Consider the following 25,183-nt stretch of genomic DNA (forward strand, 5'->3'; position numbering starts at 1 on the left):
TACTTCCGAGAATAATATCCGTTAGGGCAGGGCACGCACGCGCCTGTGGGTCCGTCCAGCTGGGCGTATCCGAGCTGGCAAGCTCTACCGATGCCCACCATAACTTCCGATCGAAATCGTGCGGTCGAACTCCATTTCGATTGACCGTAACCATAATAGACGAGAGTACCGTTCCACGTTCCGGCCGAATAAGCGTGAACGTTCAACTTACGTCGCGGAGTCAGATCTCTGTTTTTCATCGACCTCGTGTCGATCATCCAAACAAAGTTAGACGTCACGTTTTTCGCTCCGTGACGTTCATACTCCCACACAACGATCCGGGACCCCCCGTAAGGCAACAGAAACGAGCTGCAGTGATCAAAATCGAGACTTCCGTTTGTTGGAAACGCGCTGTGAGTCAAGGAATGCTGTGTTGGGAGTGAGAAAAGTTCTCTCCACGTTCTTCTTGAGATGTCAAACGCCCACATATCAGCAAAACACACGATTTCCCTTTTCGCAGTCGCATGCCCTTTCCCGCCATACACAATCAGCTCATTTCCAGAAATCAAAGAGCTGTGACCGAATCTTGACAACGGAGCGCGTTTCGGATTGTCATTAAGCACTCTAAGCCACTCCGTGGAATTACCAGCACGCATATAGAGAAACCACACGTCAGACAATGCGTTTTGTGCGTCCGAATATCCTCCGAATAGGATGAGAGGTTCGAGTACGGAAGAAGAAGTCAGGCTGCAGCCTGCGCGGGCTTGCGGGCGAGACCGGCCCGCCACATCCTTTCTAGTCCACAGTCTCTGCTCCGTTTCGAAAAGCCACAGCTCGTCCGCGATGCTGCCGTTCTCGTGGCGTCCTCCGAAGAGAACGACGCTGGAACCACTGTACGCTCCACAGTTAGCTATGTAACTACTGGGAGCTTCTCGGGGTCTCATCAACCACCAGACCATCGAATTCATGGTGAGCTTCCATAGATTTCCGGTGGACGAACCCAGCAATTTCCCACGGCGATCATATCTCAAGCCACCGTATAAATAGAAGGTCTGAGACTCGTAGTCATACACAGAGGTATGATAGCGCAGAAAACCCGGAGAACGTCGATAATCCGGCCTCACCTCTTCAACAAAAGAAGGAAAGTCGACGACCGAGCTCGAGTTCACATCATAGACGGACACTTTCGGTCCACCCAAAGGAAAATGAAGACGAACGGGCCCGAGAGACGGTACACTCAATATGACATCAAGCAGAGCGTTGTCCCGATTATGTACACCCAAAAGTAACAGTCGATGTCTCTTGCTGTTGTTCAACGATACCACTAAGGCGTGACGCACCAACGTAACCATCAAATGGGAGTCATTCCAGACGAAGATATTTTTATAACACAAAGAAGTATCGAAGTCGAGTGGTTCTGCAGATCGGTCCGGCGTGTGAACGTCCAATCTAAACACGGCGGTTCCATTCGGCGACTCACCGAACTCGTCGTTCCCACATCTGCTTGTGAAGTAGACGCATGCGCGACGGTTGTCGGCCGTCGCCATCAGTCCCGATCCCGCAGATTGCGCTCTCATATTGAAACTGACCGGACGGTTCCACTTGCAGTCTAGTTCACGTCTATTCTTCTCTTGGCATTGTAGCTTTAGCGTGAGAACGTATTTCCGATTTTGTTTGTGGTATCCGTAGATAAAGACGGTGCCAGAACAAACGCATGAGGTTGAATTACAAATGTGGTTAGACAGCGAAACTGTTCCTTTGTTGTTGTTCAAGTAGTGGTAGTAGCCGTTTGGTGTAGGCACGGAAACTCGTGTCCACGTTTCGGTCCATGCGCTGAAGTACCAAATATGTCCAGCTTGTTGGATCATGACGACATACGTGTCACAGAGCGTTGGAAGGACTTGGTGTCCTGGCGCATACGTGGGCGACAATGGCGGGTTGGACGTTAGTTTGAGCCAAGAATTTGTCCAAGGCGTGTAAGTCCACGTATCGCTGAGAGCTTTTCCGTTACGTAATCCACCCACAAGAAGGAGAGTCGGCGAGTCTTGACGCCATTTTCTCTTGTATGAGGAGACATAGTAGTATTGACGTAAAGGAGGGTAGTTAGCCTTCCATTGCTGTCCGTTCCCTTGAAGGAGATCACGCCAGTTTTCTTCAGCAAATGTTAGGCGGTGTGTTGATTCTGTTGGAAATGGTCTCGTATCAGTCCTGTTTGGTGACGGTGTGTCTCCTGACGCTGAACTGTCTGTTGCCGATCCTTCCTCATCCGCTGCAGGAGTCTGGAGGTGACGACCGTCTCTGGGCTCTAGGGCTCCGCGTGTGTGTTGTGCGCTAACAACAAAGGCCAAGATCGTGGCGATGCGGAGAAAGATTATCATACTTCACCACACTAAAAGAAAAAGACCATGTGTTCTGAAATGATAACGTATCATGACATATATAGTTCAAATTTACTTATTGATAGTTAATGGATGTAATGGATGTGTGTGCGTGCGTGTGTGGATGTGAAAGTCACCTACAGATTGCCAAGTCCAGCGTTGGCGGGTTTCGGTATGTTATCGCAAGAGCATCGTTCTATCCAACTTGCAGCTGATCGTGTGAAGATCACACACACCCGCACGTACGCACGCACGTATGCACGCACGCGCGCGCACACACACACACACACACACACACACACACACACACACACACACACACACACACACACACACTGTCAAGCCCTCCACGTCATTCGTGAATGACGTCAACCTTAAAGGGTAACTGCAATGCAAATCAAAAATTCTTTTGTTGGAAATTGATAGTTCTAGTTGCATACATGACAGGAAAAATAGTTTTAGATTTTTAAGTTAAGTCTTCGCTGAGATATAGCACGTCAAAGTTGCTTCCGATTCTTCGACTTCCGATAACGGGCGTAGTGTAGTGTGACGTCACTGAGGGGAGACGCGTGTGCGTCTGTATTGTCAGCGGCCTGTAAAAATGACTAAATCTTCATATCCAAGGCAACGCTGCTAGGGTGGAGACGACGGCAGCAACAGTGAGTCTTCTGAAGAGTCCTCTGGAGGTTTTAACGTGATGATAACGTTCCGTCATTGCATGAATCACAGGATGAAGAAGATCAACTGGTAGCCATTAATAAGTAAACGGAGTGATTAGACCACACAGGTTTGAGTTCAGCGACAATGCCTTTGAAGCTTTGAGATCGCCTGCTGCCTTGGAAGCGGACGAGGAAGAGGACAGGCTATCCGATAGCCTGTCATCATTGCAAGTAGAAGTAGGAGTTAGCAAAGTAATCGATGCACATCCGGGTAAGTAAACAACATCCACAGGTTTCACCTGCGGTCGTTGTGAGATGATGGATACGTACTCGTGTGGAGTGCGTGTGCTGTCAAAACGTATTTCAGGTTGTCTCAAATGATGACACGATAATAACGTCGAATACTAGTAACAATAGTGGCACAGTGTACTGGTGAGTTCATGCAAAACTCTAGTGCTGTACGTGAGAAAGAGAATAAAATAAGTTGAAGTACGTACGTTGAATTCACGTTGACACAAGGTTTGATTTCACTGTTCAGTATACTGTAACGCATACGACTACATTTACTACACACGATGATCAAGAGGCGAGTCAGATAGAGTCATCAAGAATCTGACCTCTCATAGCCATGTTTTGCAGTACTTTAGTCCTGCACGAGAGTCTTCCTTACCTTCTCGCTTCTCAATTATGGCTCTCCTTTCTTTTGCAAAGGTTCCAGAGTGCTGCGACCTTGAAGTGTGGAGGCAGGTAGATGGAAAATGGTGGCCTCGATTTCGCTCTTCTACAACCCAGACCAAGCTCTTGAATAGACCTGGCTGTACGTATCTCGAAGCAATCAGGCTAAAAGTGGCTGCTGCAGACTACTGTCCACTCAGTAAGTCGCTTTGTACTCAGTAGAAGTCGCCCGGACGACACAAACGTCTCTGCAAGTTGTCGTCAATATTTTGCGATTCCCACTCTTTTCTTAGTTTGGGGATCTTCGGAAATCGAAACGCAATTGCGTATGACTTGCGCGAATTGGTGCATCCTGCAGCCACGCAACGCCGAACCATTCTTTCGCCACAAATTCCTTGTTTACACTACACGCTAGCGTGGCGTCTCCCCTCAGTGACGTCACACTACACCACGCCCGTTATAACGCGATACCGGAAGTTGAAGAACCGGAAGCAACTCTGACGTGCTATATCTCAGCGAAGACTTAACTTAAAAATCTAAACTATTTTTCCTGTCATGTATGCAACTAGAACTATCAATTTCCAACATAAATGAATTTTTGATTTTTGCGTTGCAGTTACCCTTTACTTAAGGTCAGTTGCGAAGATAGCTCCCCTGCCTCTAGAAACAAGGCCTCCATACGCTACGTGGAGACTCAGGGCCAGCGCTACATTCCACCTAGAGCTTGGCCAGAGTCATCCAAGAGCACTGACTATGGCGCAGCTTTGGGACTGGACACCAAGGCCCACACGTACCCGTCTGCTGTGTGATGTTAGGGCCAAGCCAGCGGTCATGTCCACCCCAGTCAATGACCAGGCACTCACTTATACTTCTGAGTCGAGAGCAGCAATTGCGTGTAAGTTTCTTGCCTAAGAAAATTATGCCATAGCTCGCCATCACTGTGACTTGAACATGCAACCCTGCAAGGTGGGGGGTTTTCATTCTCCAAGTGCACTCTTTAACCGATTGAGCTACAGCACCACACCACACACACACACACACACACACACACACACACACACACACACACACACACACACACACACACACACACACACACACACACACACACACACAAACACACAAACACACACAAACAAACAAACACACACACAAACAAACACACACAAACACACACACACACCAGTTGACAGGGTTCGAAAATTTGTTTGAATCTGGTCACCAGTTTGGCCACCTAGAGAAACGGTTGGTCGCCAAACTTTCACTAGTTTCTAAGTCAGAGATTCCAGAAGTAAACAAGTCATTAATATCACTGTTGAGACCCTTTCCCAGATTATCATGTTTGACATTAAATTAAGACCTAACTAGGAATTTGCAGTAATGTTGGATGAACATTGGCTAGTAGACACCTCAATCTACAGTGTGGTACTTGGTGTTCTTTTATGTAATAGTATGAGTATTCATATTTTATAGAAACTTTCCACTAATTGTATAGCTACAACCAAACAAAATGTGGTTGTGTGGTTTTGTAATGTTAATAACGTGATTATGTGGTTTGTCATCACATCCTGGCTATCCATCAATAAGACATGAGCATTCTTTGAGTGTTTCTTAATTAAATTCTCTATATGACTCAGTGCCACTACTGATTTGCTGAGAACAGGACATCCGGTAACTCTCCAGGGAAAACCCCACACCCCACATGGTTTCCAATGGCTAGCTGTGTTAATCTCTGAAACGCCGTGGCTTCATTCAACACCTAGATTTCACATGCAGAAACTTTTGTCTGAACGACCTTTCTTAGTAGCACTAGGAGACGTATGAGCTTCTGGACGTACACCTTGGTCTACTTCTTTCAGTAGTTCTTTTGATAGAAAGACACTCAGGCAGCTTGCTGGGGAAAAGCTGTTTGTTTTGACACTTCCTACACCCACCGTTTGCAAACGTCTGCATAATAGTGTTTATTTGTCTCAATTCAAGACGGTCAGATTCTTTGAACAGCATAGAAAAGGATCTAGATAGGCAGTTGTCGTCACCTTCAACTACGATTGGCTGCGAATTTCATGTTTCATTCGGGAAAAGCCGCTGCGCGACGGCGTCTCGTCGATGATAGAGCTGTTGACTTGGATTTGTTGGTGTAGCCTATGAAGGATAGGAGTGACCACAATTGTTTGAAAAATTGTACGCGCCTGCGGGTCTTTAGTTGGATTTGTCTGGAGCTGATGGCACAGACCAATCAGATCGGTACAGGCACTAGAGTCCGTAAAAATGATGGTGTACCAGAAATTAGCAATGACTCGCAATAGATTGCTAAGTGATACGTTGTTACACGATATATACGAAGGTGCTAAGTAGGCGGCATACGTCGCAGGGTGCCACTAAATGGTAGAAGTAGAAAGCGGAACGCAAAACATCTGCCGAGCAGGTGGTTCGCATCCAAGAGCCGTTGCCACGAAAGACTAGAAACTACCAATATTTCTGGAACTCGCTCCCTTCCTCATTGAGAACGATTTCAAATAGAGTAGTGTTAAGATATCGTCTAAGGAACTATATCTGTATGCTTGATTAGATTTAGTGTAATTGATAGTGTAAATAGTTTCTTGTAAGCACGGGTCCCGGAAGATCGGCCACTGTGTCGAGGGATTCCCGTCGTAAAATAAAGTCTCAATCAATCAATCAATCCATATAGTCGCCAAATTGGCGACCACACTGTTCGTTTCGTCGCCAGCCATCTAGAAGTGGTCGCCATATGGCGACTTGGCGACTGGATTTTTCGAACCCTGAGTTGACATTGAGTTTTCAAACACAAAATTGGCAAGAGGCGGACTGCACGGTTTTATAAAAATCAGACAAAACTACAACTGTATATGTAGTGGAAATAAAACCGCCCACATCCGTCTATAGACCAGCCCACATCTGGCTAGTTGTTGAGCCATCAAGCGCGGTGTTATAACCCTCGCCTCGGGTTAAGAAATTAAATAATTTAAATATATTTGCTTCATTATGACAATTGCCTTGCAGCTAAATACTGAAGCACCACGTGTTTCGTCAATCTAATTCATTCCATACTGTTACTTCCGGTCAACCAGGAAATTGGCTTGTGTGGTAACAACCACCAGCTACACGTTTACATCAGACGATACCACAATACAGGCATACAGAAATTTATACAATTTACAAGATCCCAAAGTAGATACGCGAAACGTACTTCTGACTGCGAGTCTAGACACATTTCTACACGATTTGCAACCCAGTAGCTAGAAAGAGTCTCACAGATCTAGCAGCTACTTTGTACACGTACTTGCGTTTGCTCCTGAGTCCTGAGTACCTTTTCTGGAGTGTAAATGCTCGCAACTAAATCTGTAAGTGAAAGAAAGACAGATAGTTACGCACGTGCGCATGTGTACAAATCTATTACGTCACAAGTCCATTCACATGCCGTACTATTGTCGAGCTCAGTCTACGTCAAGGTTAGAAATACCTGAAGCTTGAAAGAGTGCGTCAGCTGGCAAAACGACCGCTGCGAGATTCAATGACGACAAAATGGCACACTAATGGACGGTGTTCGCGAGGCCTTGCGCTTTGCGCCTGCGTAGTATCTGTTTAATTCTAAATCTAGACTACTACAACAGACACTCACGTGCAAACCACACACACACACACACACACACACACACACACACACACACACACACACACACACACACACACACACACACACACACACACACACACACACACACACACACACACACACACACACACACACACACACACACACACACACACACACACACACACACACACACACACACACACACACACACACACACACACACACACACACACACACACACACACACACACACACACACACACACACACACACACACACACACACACACACACACACACACACACACACACACACACACACACACACACACACACACACACACACACACACACACACACACACACACACACACACACACACACACACACACACACACACACACACACACACACACACACACACACACACACACACACACACACACACACACACACACACACACACACACACACACACACACACACACACACACACACACACACACACACACACACACACACACACACACACACACACACACACACACACACACACACACACACACACACACACACACACACACACACACACACACACACACACACACACACACACACACACACACACACACACACACACACACACACACACACACACACACACACACACACACACACACACACACACACACACACACACACACACACACACACACACACACACACACACACACACACACACACACACACACACACACACACACACACACACACACACACACACACACACACACACACACACACACACACACACACACACACACACACACACACACACACACACACACACACACACACACACACACACACACACACACACACACACACACACACACACACACACACACACACACACACACACACACACACACACACACACACACACACACACACACACACACACACACACACACACACACACACACACACACACACACACACACACACACACACACACACACACACACACACACACACACACACACACACACACACACACACACACACACACACACACACACACACACACACACACACACACACACACACACACACACACACACACACACACACACACACACACACACACACACACACACACACACACACACACACACACACACACACACACACACACACACACACACACACACACACACACACACACACACACACACACACACACACACACACACACACACACACACACACACACACACACACACACACACACACACACACACACACACACACACACACACACACACACACACACACACACACACACACACACACACACACACACACACACACACACACACACACACACACACACACACACACACACACACACACACACACACACACACACACACACACACACACACACACACACACACACACACACACACACACACACACACACAATATTCTAATTAGTCACAATCTTTCATGCCTGCCCTATCACCCGTACACCGATTGAGAATGGGCGACCACTTTGACACGTACGTCATCACTTGTCAACATCACACATCAGCCAGCTCACTCATTTCCTGTGGGTGGTGGGTAACTACAGACAGCTACCTACGACGACAGTCGGACTACTGTCGAGAGCTTAGAATTTCACACTAAACTGTAGCTAGATCTATCTCCGTATGTATTCCAGCTATGCTACTAAACGGTATACATTTTTACATAATTAACAATTAAATAATTCGAAGTTAGAAATGGCTGGTCTAGAAGACTCGAACGCGTATAAGTCGGACAAAGTCTAATTAATATTAATATATACATAATTATATAGATATGTACAATAAAAAGGTAGTCTGTTCAGGGCTCAAGTGTGGCCTAAATATGATTTCTAAAGTTAATCATTTCTATTCAACCCGCTGGCAAAACAAGTAGTTCTTGCATACAATTCTATATTTTATTATACAGACAAAAAAAAACCTGAAAAATTAGGACCCCGCCAACAGAAGGTGACTCAAATGCTTAGTGACCTCTGCAAATCACTGAATTTCAAACTTATGACCCCCACAGTAAATTTGCCAGCCTCTCCGAACACTTAATTAATAAGGACTGGCCCCCTAGCCGCAGAATGATATTCGAAAATATTTACCTCAATAATCTGGCGTATAACTATAAGGTATTGTACTCAATTTTCTAGTGTCACTGATCACACATTATTACGCGGTCGTTTACAACTTGATAAACAGCTGATCTTACTCAGAATAAAATCACCTTTTGTTACGTCATCGTAATTAAATAAAATGAGACAGAGTTGGCAACTGAACTGCTCAGTCGCAAGACCTATACATCCGGGAGCAAAAAGGTGGCGATTCCTTTCGCTTTTGACATGTCTCGCGTAGAAGGTGTCTGCGCAAGAGATAAACAGCTTCTCGTACAGAAACAGTCTCGAAGAAAGCTGAAGCTATCGACATGAGTGAGGTACGTCGACCGTGATGTATGCTAGACAATTAATTAAAAACCTCTAGGTCTGGCATTTCTGTTTATCAAATTATCTAAGCCTTTTCTACAAACGAAACGGAAGGATAACATGATAATACTTGTGCATATCAAAGACAAACGGGTGAAGCAATGGTTATTATCCAATTATTTATCTTGTAAGACCAACGGATCAGCAACTGGAACCATCTAAGACACTTGGTGTAACATGGTCCAACTTGAGCAGCCCTTAGTGCTCTAATGAGCACACCTGGTGTGACTGACCTCTATGCTGCAATGACGCACGTTGCCATGTCAACAACAGAACACAGGAGCTATAAGCTTTCCGTTTAGTGAGATTACAGTCTAGCTGGTGTACATCTAATGAGCAAGAAAACACTCTTAGCTAACTTAAATACGTGGGCGTGTAGTCACGTGACACACAGGCTTCCGCTCCCGCGTGACACACAGACGAAACAGCTTGAAGGACGTTTGGAAAGGCACCTCAATGAGCGAAGAAAGTGAGGTAATCAATCAGAACGATAAAGCAGAAACTCTGTGTTGTGCGTGTGCGTGTGTCACTTTTGCAGCTCGTATATACTGTAGCTACCTACAGATTGAGTTGGCGCCTAAATTTTTTTGCGATATCTCTCCTGGAGACGGTGGTAATAGGGTAGCTCCTTGGTCCGACAGTTGAATGATCCACACAAGTATTTCCTTCAAACCGATTGGCAATGCAAGCAATTACTAGAAACAGACAGCCATGCGTCTAGATACGCCAGAAGTAATCAACTCTGTTGTGAACAAAGTGTTTGGGTGGCCAAACGTGCGTATGCGTGTACTCACTAAAGAATGGGAGTAATGCAGCGAGGACTTACTGGGGTACAGATGTATGACCTCCTAATTGGTTGGTATGGCGCCCTAATTAATTGGCTCAGTTGGTATGCAACGAATGGTATTTGCACTCTACAAAAAATGTAGTTGTTTGAATGATGTTATCTGTATTGTTTATGTTTGAACGGATAACCTTTAGCACTGCATATCGAGTTACACTTTCCCTAGAAACAATTCTGTGTCCGTGTGTGTCCGTGTGTGTGTGTGTGTGTGTGTCCGTGTGTGTGTGTGTGTGTGTGTGTGTGTGTGTGTGTGTGTGTGTGTGTGTGTGTCCGCGTGCGTGTGTGTGTGTTTGGGTGTCTGTGTGTGGATGTCTGTGTGTGCGTGTGTGTGTCCGTGTGTGTGTGTGTGTGTGTGTGTGTGTGTGTGTGTGTGTGTGTGTGTGTGCGTGGTGTGTCTGTGTGTTTGGGTGTCTGTGTGTGGGTGTCTGTGTGTGTGCGTGTGCGTACGTGTGTGCGTACGTGCGTGCGTGGTGTGTCTGTGTGTTTGGGTGTCTGTGTGTGGGTGTCTGTGTGTGTGCGTGTGCGTACGTGTGTGCGTACGTGCGTGCGTGGTGTGTGTGTGTGCGCGCGCGAGCGCGTGTGTGTGTGTGTGATGTTTGTGTGTGTGTGTGTGTGCGTGGTGTGTCTGTGTGTGTTTGGGTGTCTGTGTGTGGGTGTCTGTGTGTGTGTGCGTGTGCGTACGTGTGTGTGGTGTGTGTGTGCGTGCGTATGCGCGTGCTGCATGGGTGCGCGTGCGCCACAACAGATGGCATGAGCGGGAGCGCAGACGTGTGCGTGTAAGGTCAATTTACTCCCACATTTGTGTTTTATCTCTATAAAACAAGAGTTCTTTCCAAAATTTAGTTAAAACAAAGGCAATTAATGCTATAATATTTGTATTTGACAGGTCAGTTTACCGTTTCATCGTTCCTATCTAAACCGTCCAGAACAAACGGTTTACATAGACGGTGTCCCATCAGCTGATCCCTACCGGTTTGAGATAAATCTATTGACGACTGCAGACAGCAGCGGCATTGCTCTCCGCATCAGTATTCAATTTGATAAAAACGCCGTCATTTTCAACTCTACATCTAAGGACGGTATCTGGGGCAGCGAGGAAACGGCAGAAACATTCCCATTTCAAAGGGAAGAAGCTTTTTCTCTCACAATTACAACGACTGAAAACTCCTATGACGTTAAAGTGAATGAAAGACATCTATATTCGTTTAATCTCCGATTGAAAGCGGCTGTAAGGAGCATTGGCATCGATCAACAGTCCAAAACTGCTTTTCCATCAGTTCGGATTACACAAGTGGCAGTGGATGTAAGAAGAATGTGTGTGCGTGCGTGTGTGTGTGTGTGTGTGTGTGTGTGTGTGTGTGTGTGTGTGTGTGTGTGTGTGTGTGTGTGTGTGTGTGTTCGCTGTTGCTGCATGTTATTTCACTGCTACACAACAGCAGTCCCTACTTAGGGATGTATAATCATTGTGCTGCTCAGGGTTCGTGGACCCTTTCTTCTTCACTTAACGGTACAACAGTGATACTAACAAGCAGGGTGGCACCTAAGAGAAACATAGCAGTAGGCAAAAATGGTGTAACTGTTGGCACTACTACAAGCAAAGGCACAAAAGGTGACACATTTGCACTGTCTATGTTCAATCTCAACAAATCACTTTTGTTCATCAATTGTCTGGCTCGCCATCTAGCTCGCTTCACAGCAACACATACGAGTCTTGCAGTGTGCACCTTAAGAAACGTCAAATTTCCAGAAAAATTTCTGACAATTCGTTATGACACACTGAAGGCTGTACGTATAATTTCATACTATTATAAAGTCTATAGTTGATTAACTTGTGTTTTCTAATTGCAGGATAATGACAGCCCTTATAATAAGTTTCGCGTCAGAGAAACAAACTTTGGCTACTACACTTTTCAGTCTGACATTTCTTTGACAAGCTTTATCGGTGTTGACAGATCAGGCCAGATCATACCACCTTCTAGGGTACGTGGTATAGTATCAAATTTTCACGGCTCATCCAAAGATGAAGAAGACTCATCTTCCAAAGATGAAGAACAACCGGAAGAGACGTGTTAACACTTTATAGTGATGAGTGTATGTGCGTGCATGCGTGTATGCGCGTGTGTGAAACTTTGCTTTCTGATTTTGCTAAAACTTACATTACACACACCACAAACGGTGTCTGTACGTATGAGTAGCAAATTCATGAGCACGAGCAAGTGCAAATAGATTTAAAATTTCAAGAATGCTAATTGGCTGTCGTTGCAATTGCTATAATCATTGCGAATACTTCGCGTTGTTTGGTATGGCGACAACATTTTCAGATGACAAATTTTAATCACTAATTTCTGGAGTGATGAACCAAGGAATAAATTTCACTGCAGTACAGTAACGTTATTCATACAGGGAAGCAGGGCCATGTTGTTGCCAAAACATATATTTTGTGACCAGGCTAAGGGATCCCTCTGCTCTCGCCTCTGCTCTCTCCCTCTGCTCTCTCCCTCCTCTCCCCTCTGCTCTCTCCCTCCTCTCCCCTCTGCTCTCTCCCTCCTCTCCCCTCTGCTCTCTCTCTGCTCTCTCCCTCTGCTCTCTCTCTCTGCTCTCTCCCTCCTCTGCTCTCTCCCTCCTCTCCCCTCTGCGCTCGCCCCTTCCCTCTGCGCTCTCCCTCCCCTCTGCTCTCGCCCCTTCCCTCTGCTCTCGCCCCTTCCCTCTGCTCTCGCCCCTTCCCTCTGCTGTCGCCCCTTCCCTCTGCTTTACCCCTTCCCTCTGCTCTAACCTCTTAACTCTGCTCTAACCTCTTAACTCTGCTCTCACCCCGCACCCTTCCCTCTGCTCTCACCCCCTCACCCTTCCCTCTGCTCTCACTCCCTCACCCTTCCCTCTGATCTCACCCCCTCACCCTTCCCTCTTCTTCACCCCTTCCCTGTGCACTCACCCCTTTTCAGCACTCACCCCTTTTCAGCACTCACCCCTTTTCAGCACTCACCCTTCCCTCTGCACTCACCCCTTCCCTCTGCACTCACCCCTTCCCTCTGCACTCACCCTTTCCCTCTGCACTCACCCCTTCCCTCTGCACTTGCCCCTTCCCTCTGCACTTGCCCCTTCCCTCTGCACTCACCCCTTACCTCGCTCTCACCCTTTCCCTTGCTCCCCTATCTTTTCCCTTTTAAACATATGTTTAGTCACTCCAAATCAACCAACGATTGCTTTTGAGAAGTTATTGCTTTCCAGTCTGTCAGGATTGTTGAGTTTCAACAGCACAATATCTGTTTGTCACTCAAACACCCCAGATATTGTGTAGGTCTTCCCACTGACAAATGCAACTCACAACTGCAAAAGGACTATGGCTCCTTCTAGAAGCATTACCGGGTCTTTGAATAGGTTGAGAGACTGCAAGCCAAAATCTTTCAAATCAAGTTAATCCATCTCAAATATATTTCATGGACGACTAAAACGTAAAACTATACTAGATACCAAATAGTTAACAGCAACGTTGTGAAACAGATAACACGCAGCTTATACTGTAAATGTAACAGGCAAATAATATAGTATTGGGTAAGTGCAATTCAAAGTAACAGAGAGCAAGAATAAACGGATAGCTAACAAAATACTTGCAGCTGCTGCCAATTAATAATAATAAACTACAACAGTTAGACAGATCTACATACACAAGAAATTGATAAAAGTTAATCCCCACTAAACAAGACTCTCTTTGGCCAACAAGCGTCCTAGATTCCTGAGCTCAACTGAATGTTCACATGCGTTGCACCTTATTGCTCCTTTTGGGTTTTGAAACGTACAAAATGTACAGCCTTGTCCTTCCATTGGACTGCTGTCATCTTTCACACCTCTAATCTTGCAGCACGTGTTGCAAGCAGTAACAGCAGAAACGTTTTTTCTTCTACAATGATCACATTCCCATTCACAATCAAGGACTCTTATTGCAAGTCCTGGCACTTTCCTAACATTGCATTGTTCTTTATGATCAATTCCTGCCATCTGAGTATGTCTCTTGCACTCTGGAGATGCAGCATCTTCAACACACCGTTCAAGTTTTCTATCATCACCTGTCCTTGTGCCTTCACTACTATAATGTTCACTTGCTACCCTTTTACTTTTGTCAGTATCTTGACTAGAAGAATAAGGTTCCGCAGTCTGTACACAGTTGACACTACCTTCTACACGTTGTGTAGTTTTGCCATTTTTCAAGCTGACCACAACCATATCGTCATGGTCCCAATTTTGTTGACAATTCTCAACATCAGTAGTGCCAACCTCAGCAACCTGATCAGAATCAGCCACTGGCAACCTCTTGTTGTCTACCTTCTTTGACTGTCGGTGAGTGGGAAGTGGTTGGTCAACAGTGTTGTTGTATGGATGTCTGCGTTGTTCATCATCAGGACATAGAAATAAGCCACGTTGAGGTCCAGAATTCTGTTGAGAATTCTCAACATCAGAGTTGCCAACTTCAATTTTGTCTGACTCAGCCTCTGGCAACCTCTTGTTGTCCATCTTCTTTGCCAGTCTAGGAGCAGGAACTGGTTTGCTAGCAGTGTTGTTGGAGCGTTGTCCATCAACAGGATGTGGGAATGATCCACTTCGAGGTTCAGAATCTCTGTCAGATGGCAACTGAGAAGAGATTACCTCATTATTATCAATTCTAGGCTGAGCTGGATCTAAATAAATATGTTTATTTTGATTGACTGCATCTGGCAATGTTTCGGTGTTCACAGAACGTTTCTCTAAATGAAAGGCATGTTCATTGCTAGCAGCAGCAGACCTAGGAGTGGTGTGTGCAACGTATGGAACAGAATAGTGCTCATCACTATTCGACTGATTGACAGCAAAGATTGTGGTATCTTGGTAACTATCAACACTTTGATTGCCGTCATATGTTTGAGAGCGCCACATCATTGACCGCAGATCTGCAATCTCTTTGTCATTGCATGACAAATACAACTCTTCTTCTAAATGATGTAAATCAGTGTCAGCATCCTCTTCTGCTTGATCAATTCCAATAGGTGAAGGTGGCACGTGCTCTGCTTTAGCATGTTTCTGTTTAAAGCTATTGGACATATGAGTGAGTGGTGGAGGAAGATTGCTCACCATATCCTCAAATTCTTGAGTTGTAAGGATATTGTTGGGAGGGCTACCAACAAAATGAGATCTAATTGGTGATTTAACAGGGTGAGATCTAAACCAATCCTCTTCATGAGATATTGGCAATCGACGTGAAGGATCAGTACGTTGTGTTTCAACGTGTGACTGGCTTCTTTTGTTGTTCCTGTCACAGGTAATCTCAGCAATAAAACTAAGGGTGTCTACCCAGTCTTCTGTTAAGTCTTCAACTTGCTCTCGAGCAGTAAGAACATCTTGAATGCCAATTGACTTCGTATTTTCACAATAAGATTTCAGCTTTTGTATCACCCCAGTCTCCTCTTGAGCAATTAACAGATCCACGGCAACATCCTCAACTGCTTGAGCATCCTTTGATAACAATGACAGAGTACATTTGTCAGGATCATATACAAATCCCATCCATTTAAAAAGACGTTTTGCTTCCACCAAATACTCTTCAACATTACACTTGAAAAATCCTGTGTAAGTCTGAAAATAGTTAAGAATATAAGTACCATAAATATCACAGTTTTCATGTACACAAACAGAAGTAACTAAAGAAACACTCCTACTGATTGGAATGAAACAGTAAAACCTCTGTACCTCGTTACAGTATTTGCCAGACAATGTGATGGTTGCACCAAATATCCTAACACTTACATCACCGTACACTTACAGCACTTTCTAACTGTCACAAGATAGTTTGATAATTAAATAAGAAAGCATGCCAGTATGCTAGGGTAAACAATGACCTCAGAGACAGGTTTAGCATGAAGTCTAAGATTGCAACACGATAGCAATAGCATGACATCTTCATTAAAATTCCAACACACTTTCCTTTAAGCCTCTACGCCTATACACAGAAATCATTCCAAAGGAAGCCAGGCAATGTTTCTAATAATACTACACTTCGTGCAATGAAAGGAACTCTGATGAAATTCAAATACGTAGATCTCCCTGAGATAATTCAATTGGTGTAACTTATGCCATTGTCTTTGCTTCTGTTATCAAGAAGAGACTACCTACTTGTTATGAGTTATGCAAATGCATCACTTTTCTACTTCCTGGAAAACTACGCTTTGCCTACTTTGAAAGACACAGTTTGTGTAAACTGCTATAGGTAGGTATATCAAGAATGCAAAGCATGCAAGTAAAGAACTATGAAGATCTGCGACCTTGCCCTCATGGATTCTTCTTTCTAGTCAAATGGTGCAGTTAGAGTCTGAGGTGTTTTCAGTCAGACTACTAGTGAGATTTTCCATTATTACAGAATACCTCAAAATCGTGCTCTTGCCTAAGTAATTGCTTTTCATCAATCTTTTCATCCTTTTCAATTACATTTAATGGTCTTCCCACTACACAATATTCTGAATGAATATGAAAAGACCAATAATAAATGCGTATTTAAGTAAACAACATCGCCCTCAAGTTATTCTGTAAAATAAAGGGAAAGTTTGCTGAAAAGTCTGACTGAAAAATTGCCCTAACACTGCTGGTTTACTAGAATTTAAATGTGTAAGTGAAAAGGCTATGAAGATCTGTCGTCTTGCTATCACAGGCTCTTCTTCTTATGTATAATTCTCCATATACGTACAGCAGTCATCTGCAGACGCTTCAATGTACTAGCAGTAAGCACACGTAACCATACTGCTCCCCTCCACTATCAGTTTGTCAGACAGAGAAGTGGTCTGGCTATGTGAGACTAGTATGCGAGACTAAGTGCAGCTTAGTTGACCAAGATGTGATGCATGATATAAAATACGTAGTCTGTTCTCTGCAACAGATGGAAAGATCACAAAGTAACGTACACAAATCGATTTGTCTCAGAGAGATCTATACTACCTATACAAAGTAGGTTGATTTTCATCGCAGTTCCCCTTTAATATATTAAAAATGAATTCACTAAAATATGCTCACCCTGATGGTCCTATACTCTCGTCTCTCTGGAAACTTCATCACATTGCGGCAGTACTTCAACACATTCTGAAGTCCACGTCCTATGAGCGAAAAATCGTCCTTTCCCTCGTCAAGTGACTTTCTAAATACGTCATAAATTTCAATAATTTTAAATCGTTTTGACGCCTTCAATCTCAGCAATTTCTGAATTTCTTGGCGCAGTTCATCGTCTTGACAGGAGGAAGGGTCCACAATCCAATTTCTAGCTTTGCGTCTCACACCATCTATATCCACTCTCTCAATTTTAACGCTTCCTGCGTTCCTACGTACACAATATTCTCGTGTTTGTTTATGACTTCCGGATCTACTGTCACTTGACTTACTCAAACGCCATTGAAAAAGGAGACCCAAAAGAAACGAGTACCAATAACGCTAAGTGTCGATGTCGCTAAGCTTCTGCCACTCAATACTGCTCCGCAATCGTTGCCAAAAGTGAGAACAATGACGTGACAGTCTTCGCACAACTACGTCATCCAGGACTTCATCACATGCACACGTGACACAAATCCGGGAACCGACAAGGCCGAAGCAACATTGTGTGTCACGACAGACTAATTTCCTAGCAGTTTTATTTTTAGTACTCAGCGAGAGCCAGCAAAATTACTAATACGCGTGCCAGTAAATGAGCCATCGTCTTTAGGCTGTAGGCTACTACAAACAACAGACTAATGTACATCCGGGATTTCTTATCACGTGATACGATTGGTTGCCACGCGAATCTAAAAACACAGCAAGAGTTCGGTTGCTGGCGGATCTCTTTTCACTCTTCTAGTCATGGTAAGTCATCCGTAGCATTATTTTCGTACCGTTAATGATATTTACGGTCGAGTAGCCACCCAAAAAGAAAGGAAAGAAAAAGAAAGGATCCGCCAAAGGCAAGAAAGCCAAGGCACCAACGATTATTGATGGCGTTCCTGCAGAAGAGATGACAAAAGAACAGGTAGGCACTTTCTGCGAGCTTGTCTCGTTTATTGGGTTGGAAGGTAGATGCTGTAGTGCTTGAGTAGCGCACGGCTTTTCGCTTGTCGAGCTATTTTTGTTGGTCTGTGTGTGTTTTTTATTTGTCTGATTCTCTGTTTGTGTTTGGTTGTTAGTTTGTGTCTGTTTGCTTCGTTATTTGTCCTTTCGTCTGTTTGTAGGTTTGTATGTCTGTATATCGATATGCTTTTGTGTTTGTTTGTCTCGTTTGCGTGTATCTCGTACGTTTTCTGTGGTTTGCTTGTTTGTCTGTCTGTCGATCCGTTTGTCTCATCTGTCTGTCTGGTTTTTGTTTGTCTGGTTTGTGTCTGTCTGTCTGTCTGTCTGTGTCTGTCTGTCATATATTTTCCAATCATACATTGCTGCTAAATCACAAAGTTTACGAGTCCACTACTAACAAGTAACCTAAAAACAATACGATCTAAAGCCAAGATAAAACGCAACCACTAAAGAAATCTAACTTAAACTGAAAACTGAAGTCCTATAGTCAATGACTGAAAAACTGGTTGCGGAATGGTTCGGCACTCATATCTTCAGCCTCGAGTAATGATAGTTTTTTATAATGATCTATGCATTACATTTCTGCAGTTGTATCGAAAATCTCTGCCTACAAAAAATCCATGAACTCGCCAATGTTTAGGCTTGCCAACTTCATCTATTGATCTGTCTGTCTGCCTGAGTTTTTCTCTGTTTTGTGTTTGTCTGATTGTTTATCTGTTTTGTGTCTCTGTTTTTGTCTGTCTGTCTGTCTGTCTGTCTGTCTGTCTGTCGGTTTTTCTGCTTGTCTGTCTGTCTGTCTGGTTTTTGTCTGTCTGTCTGTCTGTCAATACATATATTTTCATACATCAGCACTATTACAGTCTCATTGTTCAAACACCTGTCCAAATGCCCACAATGGGCCACATAACAAAACCCAACTACTTATAATTAACAAATGCTTCATCAACATTCAGAGAGTTTTTAAACTGTCCTGCTCTTCCTAATTTTCTACTAATCACATTAGCATTGCATCTTTACAATGCTGTAGACAAACAGCGACGCCAGTACGTCTTGAACTCTTTGCTGTTCTTCTTTCCATCTTCATCTGTTGAGAGAATGGACAGTCGATTAAGGAACTGAAGAGCATCATGTCCCCATCTTCTAAAATGCTCAAAACTAAGGCAATACAGTTAGAGGATCTGCCCCACATGTCCAACTCACCAGCATATTTCTGTGATTTCACGGCTTCTCTTTGCTGCAGCTGCGCCATCTTCCAAAGCTGCCTGGGAAATAATGTTTGGCACATGGGTGAGTCACTGAAATGTCGAGTTCAACGTCACACCCAGATTGTGCATCAAATGCAATGATATCGGGTCTGTCATCAGTGTTAATATATCGATTCCTTGGTCCTCGCTGATGTGTCATATTTAGTTGCTGTAAACAGTTGCTCCATACACTCAATAGTGTTTCATGAGTCCATATAGGCCCACCTCCAGTTTTGCAAGTCAGAAAATGGTATCCATCCCCATCAACATCTTTCCCACAATCACAAATGGAAATCACTGATCTAAGGGGCATTTCACAACCCAACCTCAAAGTGTTGCTAGACGAAACTCGCCAGGCTTTAATACAAACTTTTGTCTGTCTGTCTGGTTTTTGTCTTTGTCTGTCTGACTGTCTGGTTATTTGTCTGTGTCTCTGTCTGCCAAAATACATGTTGATAAAATTGCATAAATTTGTTATACAAACACCGGACAACAAGTTACTTGCAGAGTACAACTGCCTAAAAGAGCTAGCAAAGTCTGCATGCTAATAATTAATGTGTCAGTCCCCGTCTATTGGTCTCTCTGTGTTTGTGTCTGTCCATCTGTCTGTCTGTGTTTATGTCTGTCTGTGCTCGTGTCTGTCTTTCTGCTTGTTTGTATGTCTGTGTGTGTTTATGTCTGCATGTCTGTCTGCATGTAGCTGTCTTGTCTGCGTTTGTGTCTGTCTGTCTCTCTGCATGTAGCTGTCTGTCTGTCTTGCTGTCTGTCTGTCTGCCTTTCTGTCTGTCCGTCCGTCTGTCTTTCTGCTTGTTTGTCTATCTGTGTTTCTGTTCGTCTGTTTGTCTTTGCTGTTTCCCAACCATGCAGCACTCATTAAGTTGCTTGTCTTGGTTACTTCTGTGCAACACTTGACTTGTTATTTCCATTACCACGTAGCTGCAAGCTCACATTGAGAACATGCGTGAAGAATTGGACAGAGAACGAAGTGAGCGGAACTTCTTCCAGCTCGAACGAGACAAGGTGAACACATTTTGGGAGATATCGAAACAGCAGCTGGAAGAAGCGAGAGCTGAGATGAGGAACAAGGACAGAGAGATGGAAGACATGGAAGAAAGACACCAAGTGGAGATCAAGGTACAAGGGCCCACTGTGTGTGTGTGTGTGTTTGTGTGTGTGTGTGTGTGTGTGTGTGTGTGTGTTTGTTTGTGTGTGTGTGTGTGTGTGTGTGTGCGCACGTGTGCATGTGTGTGTGTGTGTGTGTGTGTGTGTGTGTGTGTGTGTGTGTGTTTGTGTGTGTGTGTGTGTGTGTGTGTGTGTGTGTGTGTGTGTGTGTGTGTGTGTGTGTGTGTCAGTCAGTGTGTGTGTGTGTGCGCGCGCGCGCGCACGTGTGTGTGTGTGTGTGTGTGTTGTGTACATCTGTTCGCGTGTCACTCCTTAACTCATGCTCTTCACAGGTTTACAAGCAGAAAGTGAAACACTTGCTCTACCAACACCAATCAAGTGTTACCGAATTTCGCCATCAAGGTATCATCGTTTTCATATGCTTTGTGTCATCCCTTTCTTCTACATGTTATCGTGCTCGTCTCCTTGCCTCTTGATATTTCTATCCAATGCCATGCATTTGGCATGGAAGGCTTTGGCTATTAGATGTTTGAGCTGCATGTGTCTGTGTAGGAACTGTTGCTATGAAAATGGGTCAGGATGAACACAGGAAATCCGAGAAAGAATTGGTTGATGACAAACGATCGCTAAAAGTTTATCTCAATTCTCTGGGTCGTCTTCCATATGCGTGTTATGTATTGATGATTATTAGGTAAACATCAAGGAAATGGAGCTAGCACACGAAGAGGTGGTCAAGGCATTGAAAATGAAACATGATGAGGATATCTCTCAGCTGAGGGCGGATTTCGAAAGGCAGTCGGAAGGTGAATATCGTCGTGTCAAATAAGACCACACACATGCACGTGCACACACACACACACACACACACACACACACACACACACACACAAACACACACAAACAAACACACACACACACACACTCACACACACACACACCTCTGCAATTCCTTGTTCTGCGTAGAACTGCAGAAGAAACACGATAAGAAAATGAAGGCATTACGAGACGAACTCGAACTAAGACGAAAGACCGAAATCCATGAAATCGAAGAGGTTCGTTATATGCTTGACACATGAATGTTAGATATCATTTTTGAGGACTTACTTTTTATTTAATTAACAACTTTACAATAATTAACAAAATAACTTTTCAAATTTGTACTTAATTAATTAATTAGCAATATTATTTAATTTTTCTAATTTTTATTTAATTAATAACTTTAATTTGGTTTTTCTGATTTTAGTTAATTAATAAATTTATTTAATTTTAGTTTTATTTAATTAATAAATTTATTTTATTTAATTAATAAATTTATTATATTTTCTAATTTTGTTTAATTAATTAATAACTTTAAATTATTTTTCAATTGATTGTGCACGAATAAGTAATTTGTGACGTCACATTGTCGTGTAGCGTAAAAACAGTCAGATCGATGCTCTAATGAGGAACCACGAGAGTGCATTTAGCAGCATCAAGAACTACTACAACGACATCACGTTGAACAATCTGGCACTGATCAACTCACTCAAGGTCAGTCGCCTTTCTATTCAACTCACGACAGTCGGTCGTGTCGGAACTCATTGATATCCGGTTTTGCAGGAGCAAGTGGAAGACATGAAGAAGAGAGAGGAACGAATGGAGAAGCAGATGGCTGAGATTCAAGCCGAGAATCGTAAACTAGCCGAACCACTAGCAAAGGTATGCAACATAGCATTAAATTTTGACTTCATATGAGCCACACATCCATGTGCTAATGATCTACGATTGATATGGCAACTGATTTGAGCCGTATGAATGCACCACAGTACAATTTTCTTTGCGATATTGTAAACGTGGAAATTTGTCTGTTAAAATTTTTGCATTTCTTGCATCAAAGACCATTTTGCAGGCTAAAATTTTCACAATTCCGACTTTGAATTTTATTAGGAAGCATGTCACGTGATTTAATCAGTCACGTGATTTTATTAGTCACGTGGTTTAATCTACCTTGGCACTGCTAAATTGGTTATGAAAAGCGGGGATGTTGAGTGAGGGAAGACTGTCTTACTCACCACAGCTCACTGACGTTCCCCAGTCTACCACCTTCAACAGTAAAGGCTGCGTATGATTGTGCGTCGCTTTGAGAAAGTCCCCTTAGCTATACGTCTGACTGCAAGCAAAGTTTGATAACAGAACAGTATCATCATACTGGCCTTTGCACGCATTACCCGCGTGATACCCTGGGCACGCCCTCAATTTTTGCATGGTGTTTATTTTCATAGAAAATACCTCGACTGAAATTTTGACCACACGAAAATTTCCACGTTTACAGTAACTGCAAACTTTCCGTCCTAGCCAAATTACATTACAATTGATAGGTTAGTAAGCAGTTAGATTGGACAAAGGAAGATAGTTTCATATAGGAATTTTTGGGCACTTTCTATTCAGACCTCAACAAAACGAGTGAAACGTCTTGGTTTACCATACAGTTGGATGTCAGTTGTTCGAACACTTTGGAATGCGACCCTGTTCATAACTGATGTCAACCCTCCTTGAATGCAAACAGGTGTGTATGGGCACCTGGGCCTCCAAGGCTGCTTTTGCGCACTCATTTAAACAGACTACAAGTCTTACTGAACAGCAACCGCACAAACACCTAAACTTGACTGCACTCTTAGGCCTGGTTTATAATATGATGTTGACACAGAAATAGAAATAAATCCTACTCCAGCATCAGCGTCAGCGTCATAATCAAAGGATGCCGAGGCGGTCCCTTTGAAGTTGAGCATCAGTGTCATGCTGTAAACCAGCTTTTAGAGTCTATAAGGTAATAATGAGAAAGTAGTGTATTTACTAAGTTGGCATTACATATTATTGTGCATGCCCAGAATGATTTGCAGCACGTATGTCTAGACGGAGGTCCAAAGCACTTCGCGTTCGGTTAACTGACACATTCGGTTAACTGACATCGACTGTACTTTACCTAATGATTCAAGGGCATCTATGTGTCATGTGTGGAGCTGCTTACTGTAAAACAAATCAGAGAAATTTAACAAGCATTGTGTAGGTATCAAGCAGGAAGACTAGATTAGATTAAACGTTTGAGCTCTTCGCAGAGATCCGACAGTTTACATTAAGTGTCACTTCAGCTGCTCTGTGATTGACTTGTGTGGTATGTAGGCTAAAGAAGAAGTGGCTGAACTGAAACGTCAGCTCGCTAACTACGAAAAAGTGAAAGGGTCTCTCGCCAGTGCGAAGGCCAGACTCAGAGTACAGGACGACGAACTCAAGAGTCTTCATTGGGAGCATGAAGTCTTAGAGCAGAGATTCAAACAAGTCATATCCACATAACCAAGTCGCACCACACACAATCTAACTCACACTGTGTCATCGTGTGTGTCTAGATTCAGAAGGAGCGAGACAACTTGTACAGTACGTATGTGACAGCTATCCAGGAGGTGCAACAGAAGAGCGGCTTTAGAAACCTACTGCTCGAGAAGAAGCTCGTCACTCTAGCTGACACGCTAGAAAAGAAGGAAGCACAACTAAACGAAGTGCTGTCGGCGTCCAACCTCGACCCAACCGCCATGGCGATCGTCACACGAAAACTAGAGGTGTTTGTATTTCACCAATGCATATGCAGCGTTTGATGAACTCGTGTTTCTAGGATGTATTGGATTCGAAGAACAGTGCGATCAAAGATCTGCAGTACGAGCTGGCGAGAGTATGCAAGGCACACAACGATCTCATTCGTACGTATGAATCCAAGTTGAAGGCTTTCGGAGTGCCGACGGCTGAACTGGGATTCAAGCCACTCGAGAGCACGGCAGGAGGGCAGACACTCGGTCAATCACCAGCAGGGCTAGTCTCGGCTCCGACATAACATTATTGCACTCTTTAATGTACTTTAATTTACTTTACTCGAACGTTCTGGCTGTGTGTAGACTATACTATAGATAAAGTATTATAGAACTTCACTTTGCAAGTGTCCCACTGTTTCCAATACAGACAGACACATTTTTCTGATTGCCCGACGTCAATTATCTTACTAAGTGTCTATGACGTCATAATTCACTAAAACC

General features: G+C 43.9%; 4 protein-coding genes across 4 annotated transcripts in view; 2 read left to right on the forward strand and 2 right to left on the reverse strand.

Moving 5' to 3' along the window:
- LOC134178036 (uncharacterized) overlaps positions 1 to 7,235 on the reverse strand; it is a 9,317-nt gene extending 2,082 nt beyond the window's left edge. The window contains exons 1-3 of the mRNA XM_062644814.1: positions 7,173 to 7,235; positions 6,993 to 7,051; positions 1 to 2,368 (exon numbers count right to left, since the gene is read on the reverse strand). The exon at positions 1 to 2,368 is cut by the window's left edge and continues 1,014 nt beyond it. Of these exons, the coding sequence (XP_062500798.1) occupies positions 1 to 2,357 (2,357 nt within the window). The 5' untranslated portion in view covers positions 2,358 to 2,368; positions 6,993 to 7,051; positions 7,173 to 7,235. The remainder of the gene's footprint in view (positions 2,369 to 6,992; positions 7,052 to 7,172) is intronic.
- A 3,020-nt stretch (positions 7,236 to 10,255) lies between these two features.
- Positions 10,256 to 13,172, forward strand: LOC134178797 (uncharacterized). The gene is made up of 5 exons (XM_062645697.1): positions 10,256 to 10,337; positions 11,594 to 12,010; positions 12,184 to 12,316; positions 12,392 to 12,492; positions 12,556 to 13,172. The coding sequence occupies exons 1-5, from the start codon at positions 10,320 to 10,322 to the stop codon at positions 12,778 to 12,780; spliced, it is 894 nt and encodes a 297-aa protein (XP_062501681.1). The 5' UTR covers positions 10,256 to 10,319; the 3' UTR covers positions 12,781 to 13,172.
- Positions 13,173 to 14,116: 944 nt separating this feature from the next.
- LOC134179084 (uncharacterized) lies at positions 14,117 to 18,256 on the reverse strand. Its single transcript, XM_062645986.1, has 3 exons — positions 18,102 to 18,256; positions 17,740 to 18,040; positions 14,117 to 16,311 (listed from the first exon to the last, which is right to left on the reverse strand). Exons 1-3 carry the CDS (start codon positions 18,110 to 18,112, stop codon positions 14,401 to 14,403), a joined length of 2,223 nt encoding a protein of 740 aa, XP_062501970.1. The 5' UTR covers positions 18,113 to 18,256; the 3' UTR covers positions 14,117 to 14,400.
- Positions 18,257 to 18,455: 199 nt separating this feature from the next.
- On the forward strand, positions 18,456 to 25,102 carry LOC134178171 (dynein regulatory complex subunit 4-like). Its single transcript, XM_062644984.1, has 12 exons — positions 18,456 to 18,555; positions 18,611 to 18,718; positions 20,937 to 21,134; positions 21,455 to 21,524; positions 21,675 to 21,754; positions 21,814 to 21,925; positions 22,086 to 22,174; positions 22,536 to 22,652; positions 22,722 to 22,820; positions 24,282 to 24,437; positions 24,506 to 24,715; positions 24,769 to 25,102. Exons 1-12 carry the CDS (start codon positions 18,553 to 18,555, stop codon positions 24,982 to 24,984), a joined length of 1,458 nt encoding a protein of 485 aa, XP_062500968.1. The 5' UTR covers positions 18,456 to 18,552; the 3' UTR covers positions 24,985 to 25,102.
- The last annotated feature ends 81 nt before the right edge of the window (positions 25,103 to 25,183 follow it).

The sequence above is a fragment of the Corticium candelabrum genome, chromosome 4 (genome assembly GCF_963422355.1).
Source record: "Corticium candelabrum chromosome 4, ooCorCand1.1, whole genome shotgun sequence".
Classification (NCBI taxonomy): Eukaryota; Metazoa; Porifera; class Homoscleromorpha; order Homosclerophorida; family Plakinidae; genus Corticium; species Corticium candelabrum.

Excerpts from the sequence above, each read along its gene's own strand:
- LOC134179084 (XM_062645986.1), bottom strand. Across the intron at positions 16,312-17,739 it reads GAGAGTATAGGACCATCAGG|ACTTACACAGGATTTTTCAA; the intron begins GTGAGCATATTT and ends AACTATTTTCAG.
- LOC134178171 (XM_062644984.1), top strand. Across the intron at positions 21,135-21,454 it reads GACACCAAGTGGAGATCAAG|GTTTACAAGCAGAAAGTGAA; the intron begins GTACAAGGGCCC and ends TGCTCTTCACAG. Across the intron at positions 22,821-24,281 it reads TAGCCGAACCACTAGCAAAG|GCTAAAGAAGAAGTGGCTGA; the intron begins GTATGCAACATA and ends TGTGGTATGTAG.
- LOC134178797 (XM_062645697.1), top strand. Across the intron at positions 12,317-12,391 it reads TACAAGCAAAGGCACAAAAG|CTCGCTTCACAGCAACACAT; the intron begins GTGACACATTTG and ends CTCGCCATCTAG. Across the intron at positions 12,493-12,555 it reads GTTATGACACACTGAAGGCT|GATAATGACAGCCCTTATAA; the intron begins GTACGTATAATT and ends TTCTAATTGCAG.